Here is a 14,646-nt window from a genome sequence, read left to right as displayed (position 1 = left end):
CAAAGATATAATATTTATACAAAAATAACATCTAATTACTTAATTTATTAATATGTTTAAAGAAAAAAGTATATATTTTTTAAGTTTGTTATTTATAAAAATTGTTTATTGAATATTGTTTACTTAGATGATAAATATCTTATAAAACTTATATAACTAATATACTAATTAATTATTAAATTATCTATATATATATATTATCAAGAAAAAAAATAAATAATTAATATAAAGTATATTTAATAATTTTTATATATATATAGATGGCAATCATTGCTACTAATAAATTTATCATGCTTGTTTAATACTTAAATATGATATAAAATAAATATTGGAAATATTATTATTTATTTATTTTCCAACTAAATAGCATTTCATATTTAAGTTTAACAACACTTATATACAAACACTTTAGTAAATAGTTACCTAATATTTCAATATTATTGATTTTAAGTTAATAATGATAATTTTTTTTTTAAAAATCATTTATATAAATTTAAAAACATTGATAAATTGCTAGCAATAACAATAATAATAATTTCTATATATATATCATATAATATCATCAATGATAAAACCCAAACCAAATTTTAATTAAATTATTTAATAATAATATTGTTAGAAATTTATTTTTTTAAAAAACTCAATTTTACATATTAGGTAATAAAAAAATAACATGCACGAAAATTATTAATTTTAAGTATATAAATATAAAAATAATAACATTGAATTCTAGAAAATATTCTAGTTAATACTTATTTTAATTATTTTTTTATTTAAATTGAGATAGCAACAAATTTAAAATAAAAAATAATTATTTTTTTTAAATTTATTTGCAATAACCGTATGCATCCGCTTGTTGTAGACAAAAATCACTGCAACAGTGACCCCATGAACCGTCCACTTTGCACTTGGATCCATCAGCCAGACAACCTAATTTAAATTAAATTAATTAATTAATAAATAATAAAAATAAAAGCAACACAAACATACAGTTATTATTTAGTTATTTATTTTTTATAAAAATTATTTTTTTTTAAATAGTATTCTGGATAGAAATAATAATAATTAGAATAATATTTTAATATTTATTTTTTAAAATACATAAATACATGAAAAATAAATAAATAAATAAGCAATTTATTAATGTTAGCTTAATTAAAAGTTTACCTTCAACATTCATAGCAAACTGGGTAAAGCTGCGTTCACACGGACAAAATCTAAGTAGACTTGACTTAAGTTTTGGTGTTCACACATGTACTTACTTGAGTTACCTTGACTTAACTCAAGTACAGTAGTGACCCCTTCTTAAGTAAGTTTACTTCATTAAGCACAGTGTGAACACACGAGACTTATAAACTTAGCCAATCAGTGTTAAGTATAATATGTAAATATTATTACGTTTTAAATACCTGCTTCGCTGTCTAGCAAAAATATTTTATTTAAATTGTTTAATAAATAAAAATTAATTATTTTTGTATAATTTTTATAATTAACATCAAAATTAATAAAATAATTTCAATAATTTGATTAATTTTTATAAAATTAGATAAACTTAAGTGTAGCAATGTGAACACATGTTACTTGAAACTTGACTTGAGTTCAAGTCAAGTCTACTTGGATAAGCATTAGTGTGAACGCAGCTTAATATATACCAGTGCTATCAATAGTAATAGACTAGCTAGTTGAATTTTATTCATTGTTAATTAAATTATTATGCTTATTTAGAAAAATTTTAATTAATTTAAACAAAAAAATTAACTAAACAGTTTTTTAACAATAATAATTTTTACAATACTTAAAATCCTATTTATATACTTTAAAAAAACAATTTAACAAGTAAATATTTTTTATACACAGAAAAATATCTAGATTATTTACTTAATTGTTAATTACATATTGCTATTAATAAATGATTTGTAATTTTGATAATATTTAATAATAAATATATTTAGATCTACATTAAGTTTATAAATAAAAATTATCATGGTTATTTACTCATAAAAATATACTATATATAATTCAAATAAATAATTCAATAGAATTATTTGATTTTATTAAATAATATATATTTTTAAATAATTTTTTTCAAATAGTTACTTATAATTTAATATAATTAACAGTTATTAATCAAATTATATTAATTAATTACAATAAATATTATCAAATAGTAATTATTTTTAATTGAAAAATAACAAATTAAATATTTTTTTTAGTGAAATATTTAAAAATACACTAATTTTTTAAGCATTTTTTGCATTTATTACAGCTCAGGGATGCGGTGGAGGGACAGGGATGTAATTTATGTCAAAGAAAAAATTATAAGAGATATTGAAATTTTAGCAAAAAAAAACATAATATATTAGATCTACGTAAATGTATTTAATGTAAAAAAAACAAATCATAGATTAAATTTTATTTATATATATATAATTAATATAAAAAATAATAATTGTAATTAGAAAAAAATTTTAAATCTACTAATCAATTTTATATACAATAATTTAAACGTAACTTATTATTATTATTATTATAACTATATAATTGAATTATTATAAATTTTTTATTTTTATATTTTGACATTGGTACTGTACAATTATAATTTTACATTACAAATAAACCAAAAAAAAGTATACTATTATTAACATATAATTTATTATGTCAATTAAATTACAATAATAATATAATTATAGTTTATTATAATTATTATTTGTATTTAAAATTTATTATTATATAAAAAAAGAAAATTAATTACATATTTACTATTAATTATTAGTTTTTTAATCAATTATTTATCCTATTTTTTCAAATTATCACTAATAAAAAGTTTTTTTTTTCAATAGAAAATTAATTATTAAAACTTTGTTTTTAAAAACTTTTTTAATATATTTAAAGTCATTTACATTTTGTATATAAATCAAAGTCCAGCTAAATCTTTAACTAAACGTTTGCTTAAATCTAACGATTGTCTTAATTGATGAATATTTACGTCAAGATATGTATGTTTTTGTTGTTGACTATTATAGTAGTCGTAATAGTTTTGATTAATATTAGTTAGTTTATAGAGTACAGTGATGTTGACTATCAATAACATTAGTGACAATAATAGTAATATCCTTAACAATAGCGACTCTTTGGCGGCACTGTTGGCGGCGAACAGGGAGTTATTGTTCAGCCATTTTGGTATTAGCCGTACAAACGATTTGTATTTATTATTATTATCACTTGTAGTAGTAGTAGTAGTATGCTGTCCACCGATGACTAGCCGATCGCCAATAAGCTGGCCATGGACAGCCATATCAGGCTCCGGGCACTTAAGTAACGAGGCTATGGAAGCTCTGGTAGTTTAAAGACACACATAACAGGGGTTACTAAATATGTTAACTATAATTAAACATATAGAGAATTATAGGGAAAACAAAAAAAAAGCTAACTGTCCATACATTTTATGGCGCTTTCTTTGATTAACAGGTTTATCAGCAAAAACATCATCTGTGGTGTCGACCCCAACCACATCCAGATCGTCATCATCATCATCGTCGTCGTCGGCCACCAGTTCCTCTTCAACCATATTGATGTTATTACGGGTAACGACATCCAGTTCCTGATCCTAATCAATCGGTTCCCAATCAACAAAAAAAAAAACAATTATTAAACAAAACTATAAAACAAATATTTTAATTTCTAAATTACCAGCTCTTCATCGCCGCCCGAATCGGACGACAGTCCCAAATCGGTACCGTAGTTATGGCGTATGAGTTGCCAAACTTCCGGTATCGACATTTTCTGGCCAATCAGTACGTCCTGCCACAGCCGATAGACACGTTTGAATGCCTTATCTCGGGCCACAAATGAAGTGAATATATACTTATGGCCGTCACTGGTAACCAATTGTATGGCATTAGGTATAACCCGTATGGTATTGGCTTTGTTTAGTGACCGGACATCGGCCAACCGTATGCTGACAACGGTTTCCCAGCCGAATATGTTGGCATGAAAGGACAGGTAGTTCATCGATAGGTATAGTCGCCCCTGAATTAGGATTTCCTTTTGCAGGGCACAGGAAAAGTCGGCAATCAGTCGTTCGTTAGTCGGAACCGATTTGGTAAACAATCGGCGAAACTCTAGGAGTCGGGACTTATACGACGGTAATAGCAATTGTGTCCACGATATCGACCGTTTCGGTAGTTTTTTATGATTACCATTAGTAGTACTGCCATTGGTAATGATATTGTTGTTATTATTATTGGTAACAATATTACTGTCCAATGCTTTATTATCTATGGATAGACATAACAATAGGAGATCCATTAGTGTCATTAATATAACTTATTATTATTATTATTATTATTTTATAGATAATATATTATATGTAAACTAAGTTTTAAAAAAACTACTATTTTTTATTATATATTATTTATTTTACAAATAAACACAATTCAATTAATTAGTATACAAAACAAAATAGTTTTGTATAATATATAACAAGTATAATAATTTTAATAATTTATATACAAAATATATATAATTTTTTTAAATGATAATAATTTACTGTTTAATTAAACCAAAAAAAAAATCTCAATTGAATTAAATTGGAAATATATTTAATGGTTTTATATCAATAATTTTTTTTGTTTGATTTATTTATTTGTATGAATAACTACTTAATAATAATAATATTAACTACTAATGAAGCTATTGTTATATGTCTTATACAATATAATTAAAAAAAAATTTTATTAATTCATGATTACGTATTAACAATTATAAGACAAAAACAAAAAATGTTTGATTAATATATTATATTTTTTTTTGTTTCTTGTATTTTAAATATGTAATGATTATTCAAAAATTTTTAGTATTTTAATTATTATTACTATTAAATATTTATTTTACTAATACTGTATACATTTTTTTAAGTGCGAGGTTAACCTCAAAATTTTTTTTTATTGATATATTATTACAATTGCATAATGATTGTCTAAATTTTTTATTATTATAAATTATTATTTTTGTTGTATATTGCAAAATAAATAAATTTTTTAAACTTTAATTTGTTAATTAATCAATACTTTTTCTTTTAATTATTATTTATCTAGTAATTAAACTCCAATGTGTCCAGGTACAAAGTTACAATTGAAAATATATTAGATACAATATATAAATGATTTAGTTTTTTAGTACAGTAGAAATAATAACTTTATCATCAAGGTTAAAAAAAGTAGTAATAATTATATTATTATTATTATTATTTTATATAGTACTACATTGTATCATATTTATCGTATTGATATATTAATTATTTTTTTACAAAAAAAAGGTTATTGAGTTTTATTTTATTTTTTATCAAAAAAAAAACAAATTAGTTTCGCAAATATTAATTAATAATTAAGTGGTTGAAAATTAATTTGTCATTTAGTAATAATAGTATTATTTTATTTTATTAATTTTAAATATAAATTAATATGCTTAAAAATTTTAAATTATATTTTTTTTAAATTATCATGATAATAGATAATGAAATTAATTATAAATATATTGATATATAGATACAGTATATACATGTATATTATATATTATATATATATATATATATATATATATTAAATATATGTTTGAATTGGTATGAGAGAAAACAGACATTTTTATGAGATATACTTTATATATGGAAATATATATATAATATTTAATATATAATAATAATAATAATAATTAAATATCGATAAATAAATCAATGACTTTAGTTTAAAGTAGTGATAAATGTCATATATAATGATGTTATATATTATATACATGGAGTATATCTATACATATAAATTAAGTTATATCACTATTTTTTTTAAAAAACAGTGTATTAAAGCTATCAATATAATCTCTTATTTTTTTGCCGGATATTAATATTAAATAATATATTGATATTGATATTGATATATATATATTTATAATTCATTAATATTATCAATAATGCTAAATATTTTTATAAATTTAAAACAATAAGACAGTATAATAAAAATTTATATTTTACTTTATTTTTTTGTAACAATAAATGACTAATTTTTAAAAAAAAATTATACTATAGCTTAATTAATACTAATATATATTGTAAATGTTAGGTTTAACATACTAAATTGATAAATATACATTTATTATTTTTTTAAATACAATATTAATTAATTAATTATTAAATACATTACGTTTATGATTAGTAGTATAGTGAGTCATTTGAAAGCCAATCATTGGTGTGTATAATATTTTAAATCAAAATTAAATTAATCAAATTAATTAAAAATTAACAAAAATTAACAACACATATATTTTTGGTATTTAGACAAATTTAATAAAAAAAAATTAATTATATCTCATTAATTTAATTTGTCATTTAAATTAAATCATTTAGTTAAAAAAATATTAATAATTTTAAATATTTTAAAAACATGTTTATTTAGCACAAATTATATTTTATTATTATTATTGTTTTTATTTTATTTAAAAATAATTATTGTTAATGAGTCACCAAACTTGTTAAGTAAACTATATTAATAATTATTGTTTTAAGTTTTCAATAACAATAATAAAATATAATTTTTTTTTGTTGAAAATAATTTTCTTGTTATCACAAAATGATAATTATTATTAAACTTTATAATATAATTCAAATCTTAGTAAAACTGTTGTATATGTATGTATAAGTATTAGTAATTTTTTTATTATCAATTAAAATATCATTATATGATATATATATATGAGTTTTTTTGGATAAAATAAATTATTTGGAAAAACAAAAAATTATAGTAACAAAAAAATTATTATACAATTTATATATCAATTTTATAAAAATGAGAAGAGATTTTATGTTTCAATTTATTTTAGAAAAATATTTATTTCTATTAATAAATAATATAAAAAAAATTCTAGTAATTATTATCATAATATACAGTATTATATATATACAGTATCTATAATATAATAAAACAGTATTTAATAATAATAATAATAATAAATTGATAATTACTAGACTGTATCATCACATATGCCACACACAAAAAAATACTAGTTTTTTGTGTTGTTGTTTAAAATAAAAATTGACATAAATATTTATATTATTATTAATAGTAAAATATAATTATTAATGATATTTAATGTTTCCCGGAAACATTCCCATATATATATATATACATATATATAAACACAAAGTTTTAGTTATATATTTTGTCTAAATGACATTAAACAATATACCTCTATATATATATATACAGATAGGGAGAATAAAGTTGAAGACGTTTTTGATGAATGATTTACAAAATATGACAAATATTAGATATTATTTTTTTACTGAAAAATAATCTCCAAATATGTAAAATTGTGTGATAAAAATTATTTTAATATACGATTTAAAATTTGGTCACAATTTACTTTCAAAGTTGAAATACACTTTTAGTGATTTTTAAACAATAATTAATATTAGTATTTAATAATAATATATTTTAAAACAAAAAAAGTTATAAAAATCATAATTCCTAATAATAAATGTAAACATTAGTTTAAAAAATTGCATAAAAGTTCTAAAATTCCAAGTCAAAAGACAAATCAAATAAGTTAAACATAACTCAAATAACTGAATTTAAATTAATAATTGTAATAATAATACATATAATTAAAAAATTAAAATTAAAAACAATTAATTAGTTCTAAAACTTAAAAATCCGCATCAAAATTTTATAAAATTGCTTAAATTAATAAAGCAAAATCACATTAATATAAAAAATTATCAGCAATAAATAATTACATTAATTTACTCTAGTTAAAGTTGAGAAATAAATTATATTTTTCGCATTTTATACAGTCATGTTTAATGCATCAAAATTAAATTATAAAACAAAATTTTAATAAATATCTAAAAAACAAATATAGAAAATCTTGAAGATATACTCTATCTCATCATTGTTTAAGACTGTAAAGTTTTAGACAAAAATATTCATCATTAATTTATAGTATTTAATATTTTTTTAAAGATATCTTTAAATTAATAATATTATTTTTATTTAGAGCATATTTAGTTATTTTTTTACTATTAATACAGATTTTAACTAAAATAATAACTTTATTGTCCATAGAGATTTTAAATGGTCAAAACGACTATTGCTTTTATTAAAAATTAATTTAATTTTTTAGCAAATGATGCCTTTAAGTTTTACTATGTCCCCAAAAAATATCAGTTTTTTAATATTTAAAATACCCGTTTAAACAAACAAAAATAACTAAAATAATTTTGGTTAAAAATGTCTAAAGGTATATCTCAACTTTAAAAGTAAATTGTAGCCAAATTTTTAATTAGATTTTAAAATATTTTATATGACAACAATTTTACATATTTGCAGATTATTTTTCAGTAAAAATCTTTTATCCAATATTTGCCAAATCAAGCAAATCGTTCATCAAAAACGTCTTCAACTTTATTCTCCTCACCTGTATATATATATATATATATACAGTATAAATATTGGTACAAATTTTTATGTATTATAAAGTTAGATATTTATTATTATTATTATTATTATTATTATTATTATTATTATTATTATTATTATTATTATTATTATTATTTTTACATACAGTCAAGTACTGTATGGCGTGTTTATAGTAGTCACCCATTGAATGGTGTCATTGGATACAGTGGTGGTTATCATAGACTATATTATAAAAGACACGGTATTTAAAAAAAAAATCCCTGAGCTAAGAGGTTTGTTTGACTCACTGTATATTTATCTGTATGTACTGTACTGTATGTGTCTATGTGTATGTATGTATGTATGTATATACTGTACTGTATGTGTCTATGTGTATGTATGTATGTATGTATGTATTTATGTGTGTGTATGTGTCTATGTCTATGTGTGTTTAAGTGTGATTTTATTTTTTTAAATTATATTATAATAATATTATAATATACAATAATATAAAAAACATAATGCAAACTTGAGATTAATGATATTTAATTTTAGTTAAAAAAAATTAAAATCTATTAATTAGATTTATTTTTTCTTAGAAATAACTATTTATTGTGAATATTGCTTATAATTAATTATAATATAAAAATACTAAATGATTAAAAAAAAATTTTTTTTTCTCTCTCTATGTTTGAGTACTATTGCTATCATTACTACTAACTAACTAAATAAGATTATAATAACTTAGTTAAAAAAATTTTTTTATATATATATATAATTGACATCATAGTTATGCTGATAAAGGGAAAGGGGGGTATGTTGTGTAATATATGGATAGGGTTATTGAGTACGTGCCATACAATGACTGTCCTTTATTTTTTTAAAAAAAATATATAGTTATATATTAATAGTTGTGACTATTTTTTAATGTGATTATATTTTTATGCTAGTGCCAATTTTTTTTAAATCTAATTTTTTTAACGTATTAACCATTTATCTAATTTTATTAATATTTTTTTTAAAAAAAATTAAAATAAACAATTTTTTAATTAACTAATTTTCTATTTGTATTAATTATTATTACATAATAAATAAAAACAAATATATATATATTTAATTCAATATTATATTAATAATTTGAAAATCAATAATAGTTAATAAAATTTAATATTATATAATAATAATATTAGTTTTTTGAAAAAGTTAGCAATAAAGTTTTTCTATACATTTTCTATTAATTAATTTCATATAACATTGTTAATTGTTTGATAACTGCAGCAAAAAATATTACAGTTATATCAATAACTATTTTAATTAATAAATTTTTATCTTATCTATTAAATAGAGTATTATCTTAATAAAGTAAATATCACTGTATATGTACACAAATATATGATAAATATAAGTATAATATTTTTTATTAAATTATAGTATACTATATATTTATATATATATATTGATAAGCAATTAGGGGTTATTGGGTACGTATACACACACACACACACACACACACACACACACACACACACACACACACAGTGTGTGTTATGTATGAGTTTTATTGTAATATAGAGTATAATATATATAAAAAAATAAAAATAATTAAATGTCTATTTTAGATCCTCATACCATTGAAACTTATTATAAAACATATATAATTATTATCATATTTAGACGATTTTTTTGTTATATAAATTTATACAGTATTAATATTTTATTAAATTTTAACTTTAATTTTTCATAATAATTATATCATAATTATTTAATACTTATTGTTCTTATATATATAATTAAATTAATTGATAAAATTAATATAAACAACAACATTAAGGTTATTAAACTTTATATATAATTAATTTTGTTTATTTTAATTATAATAATAATTATGACTAACAGACAAACATTAAAAGTAATTTTATTTTTTTTGATAAACAAATATTTCTCACAAATAATATTAAATAATAATAATTATTAATTATATTTTTTTCATTAATTTTGTAGATTTATTTATTTGGAAATATCTATATATCAATATATATTTACTTATATTTTTGCATACTATGAACTTTGTAACTATATTTATCAACATTATTATTACTGTTATTTGAGCTAGATTAAATATTCAATATTATTTTCCCTAGTTTAATATGTATTATTATTGGTTAGTTAGTAGTAATTTAAAACTTTTAAAATAATTATTATTTATATATATATATATATAAATAATGTTTATTTTAATACATTTTTATTTTTTAAAAGTCATGTCTAGTATTAAATAACTAAATTATTATTATTATTATTATATGTATATAAAACAAATTGTTTAAATATTTTATTTTAAAAAAAATCATGTTTAGTAGTAAAAACTAAATGTTACTTTTTTAGAAATTCAATTTTTAATTTTGTATTAATAATATAAATGAGTTGTAATGTCTAATTGAAGTTATTTTTAAAACTAAATATAATTTTTTTTATAAATTTAATAATTATAGTTATTATTAGTTCACTATTTATACAATAGTTTTAATTTTATCATAATATAATATGATATCATAAAGTATATATATTGTATATATGGTGATATAGATTATCAAGGCTAAAACACGTTTGACTACAATATACAATATATAAATATCATACGTTTAAAATAATTATTAATATAATATAGTGATAATAATAATAATAATAATAATAATAATAATAATAATAATTGTTATAAAAATTAATAAACTATTATACAGTAATAAGCAAATTTTATTTCATTTATTTTATATATATTGATATATATATATATATTAAACATTGAACATTGATATCATATGTATTAAAATTATTATAATAGTAGTAATATAATAATAACTAATAATAATAATATAAAGTACTTGAATATTTGATATAAATTTGTTATTTACAGTTATAACTTTGTTGTTGACAACAAATAGTTAAATGTCAGATAAATATCATTTATTTTATATTACATTTAGTTATTATTAATTATTAGTTAACTATAAAATTAGTTTATTTAATTAAAACAAATAAATTATTAATATTATTTAACTTACCAGCTATTGATGTAAAATCTATATCATTGTTGATATCCATTCAATCAATCAATTAGTCAATCAAAATAAAATATATAATTTTTTAACTTTAATTGTTTGTTTGATTTAGTTTTTTAAATTATAAACAAAAATAATTAATGGCAAATGTTTATCCAGATTTATTACAAAATATATTGAATATATTGAATTTATGATAACTTTTTTTACATAATAATACTATTAATAATAATAAATAAAAAATATTTGTTTAGATAAATAGTATATTTTATTATTATATTATTCAAAAAAAAAGTTATAATGATTTTACACTATTTTATAGTTTTGCTGTCTGTGTTTGTCTCTCTCTCTCTTTAATATAAATATTATTATAATTTTTATAATTTCCTAACTATTACTGTAAATATAATAATAAATATAAATATAATGTAACTATTAATTTTTCAACTATCAATACATTAAAATAAGGGGAAACATGTATGGCATTAATTGACTACAACTTTTATAATATAATATTATAATATAATGTATATAATGGTTATCTGCTATTTTAAAAACTGGTATTTTTACTGTTTGTTTTAAATGGCTGAATAAAATTATTTGTACTGTATTTTAAAACATGTTATTTGTGTGTGTGTGTGTGTGTGTGTGTGTGTGTGTGTGTGTGTGTGTGTGTGTGTGTGTGTGTGTGTGTGTGTGTGTGTGTGTGTGTGTGTTATCATATATTAAACAAACTTTAATAAATTGGACATAAATTTTATATAGTGTATTGAATTTATTTTGTATGTATGTTAAAGTAAAATATATATATATATATAATTTATTATAGTTAATGGCCTTAAAAATACCACCAGTGCTATGATATATTGATATATATAACAGGTTTAGTTTTAATAGTAGGGTTGCATTGAAATAAATAATAATTATAAAAGTAGTTTAATATAATCTATAGTAAAAGTGGTATATTTGAAAATTAAAAGTTGATTTAATAAGTATTTTATTTTTTCAATAATAAAATTTTATATATTATATAAATATAAATTTTGCTAAATGTTTAATTAATTTATATAATATATTGAAAATAATTAAACTTTTTAGCAATTTTTAATCTTATTGATTTTTTGAATTTAATTATTATTTAATAATTGTAAAAAATAATAATTATAATAATAATTGCATTTAAATTAATTAAATATAATAAATTGTTATAATTATTGAATAGATAATCAAATATATATATATATATAATATATGTATAATAAATATATTGTATAAATTTTTTTTAAAAAAATAATATATAAATATAAAAATAAAACAAATTTTTTTTTTAATTTAAATAAGCCATATTTTTTTATTTGCCAAAATAATTTACATAGTAAATTAAAATAATAATAATCAATAATAATAATAAATAAATAATAATAATAATTTTATTATTATTATTATTGTATTTATTATCATTATTATTATCAATGATACAAAATAAAAAAAATTATAACAAAATTATAACAATTAACTTAAAAGTTATTATAACGTTATATAAAAAAAACTAAAATAATAAAATTGATATAATATTATTGATATATCAATATTATTATATATATGTATTATTAACTGCAGTGGGGAACGGCATTTAATTAATTGGTATTAATTGGTATGTCTATGTAGTAGGTGGTAGTGGTGGTGGTGGATAGGGAATGGTAGGTAGCAATAGAAAAGGGGAACGTTATGTTTTGTTTGTTGCGTTTTTAGTATCGGATAACTTTGGCAGCGGTTCCGTAACCATAGCCGCCGGACAGTCCGCTCAGGCCGTTGAGAGCCAATCCGCTTCCCAATCCGTAACCACCGTACGATCCGTAGGTTTTTCCGTAGCCGAGACCAGTGGTTGCGCCACCGTAGTAACCGCCAATACGAGCACCGGTCAAACCGAGACCAGTTGAGTAGCCGCCGAGTTTGGCACCGCTAAGACCGAGACCACCGTTGTAGCCCCAGTTGGTCACACCGCCGACAACACCGAGACCGACTGGACGGGCAGCTACTGCATGGGTAGCGTAAGCTGGCTGAGCAATGCCGACACCTGAGGCGGCCAAGACACCGGTTCCGCCGACAATACCGCTGGTCAAACCGCTCAATCGGACACCTTCTCCCTGAGCAATGTTGGTGTGGGTCTGTTCAATGACTGGCTCGACCTGTTGGGTGAGTGATCGGTAGGGTTGGATGGTTTCGTGAACTTGTTGGATGACTGGTCGGACAACGTTATGGATGGCAGTCTGGGGCTCGTCCTCTGATTGGGTAACCTGGACTTGTGCGGGTTCGGCTATATGGCGACACAGGAACAGTTTGGTTAGGTTAACAATTTGGTATATTATTTGCTATAATAGGGTAGACATACCAGGGATGTGCTGTTGGGTGACGGCCAACGGCGACGATTTGGATTGGAAGTTGATTCTGATGGGCGACTCCTGGGGCGGGACATCGACATCCTGGACGGTGGCGGGTTCGCCGCTGTATGGCACCGGTCGGTAGTCGACTGTTCGGGAAATTGTCTGGACGGCAGCGGTAACTGGACCGGCCTGGTGTACGGAAACACCGCGAGCAATGTTCAAGCCGGACAGTCCGTGGCTGGCGCCGCTAATACCGACACCGTATCCGAGACCAGCACCGTAGGTGGTTCCGACGGTAGCGGGACCGGCCAACAAGGCACCAGTACCGTAACCGAGAGCGCCGCTGCCGACAATGGCACCGGTAGTTCTTACGGCACCCAAACCGCCGACACGTCCCAAATTGGCTCCGTAACCCCAGCCGTTGGCACCGTAGAGACTGCCGTAGTTGGCCGATGATCGATAAACTGGAATACCGCTGACGCCCAAACCGGCACCGTACAGGCCGGAGCCATAGGTACCGTAGTTTCCGCCGTACAGGGAACCGGTATTCCAGGTGCCGTGAACTGAGACGGCCAAAGCCAACAACAGGACCTGTGATGAGGAGGGGATGTTTTAGTAGAGGAACGTTAGATATTTAGGAATAGTTAGCTACTAATAGTATATGCCATACCTTAACAAACATATTTGTATCGGGAATTAGTTAAAAAAAAAAATAAAACTAAAATATATGGCAGTTATATGTTTGATGAGATAGACAAG

At 21.7% G+C, this 14,646-nt stretch overlaps 2 protein-coding genes across 2 annotated transcripts; both read right to left on the bottom strand.

Moving 5' to 3' along the window:
• Nucleotides 1–2,914: 2,914 nt before the first annotated feature.
• On the bottom strand, nt 2,915–6,279 carry LOC128954872 (protein Aster-B-like). Its single transcript, XM_054300480.1, has 4 exons — nt 6,192–6,279; nt 3,691–4,277; nt 3,441–3,607; nt 2,915–3,335 (listed from the first exon to the last, which is right to left on the bottom strand). The coding sequence occupies exons 1-4, from the start codon at nt 6,232–6,234 to the stop codon at nt 2,915–2,917; spliced, it is 1,218 nt and encodes a 405-aa protein (XP_054156455.1). The 5' UTR covers nt 6,235–6,279.
• A 6,843-nt stretch (nt 6,280–13,122) lies between these two features.
• LOC128955192 (fibroin heavy chain-like) lies at nt 13,123–14,646 on the bottom strand. The gene is made up of 3 exons (XM_054300840.1): nt 14,558–14,646; nt 13,896–14,478; nt 13,123–13,820 (listed from the first exon to the last, which is right to left on the bottom strand). The coding sequence occupies exons 1-3, from the start codon at nt 14,567–14,569 to the stop codon at nt 13,252–13,254; spliced, it is 1,164 nt and encodes a 387-aa protein (XP_054156815.1). The 5' UTR covers nt 14,570–14,646; the 3' UTR covers nt 13,123–13,251.

Source organism: Oppia nitens, unplaced genomic scaffold, assembly GCF_028296485.1.
Source record: "Oppia nitens isolate AA-2021 unplaced genomic scaffold, nextdenovo-longstitch-racon4-pilon3 scaffold12_pilon_pilon_pilon, whole genome shotgun sequence".
NCBI lineage: Eukaryota > Metazoa > Arthropoda > Arachnida > Sarcoptiformes > Oppiidae > Oppia > Oppia nitens.
The sequence above is the reverse complement of the archived record's forward strand: the minus strand, read 5'-3'. Positions and strand labels throughout refer to the sequence as shown.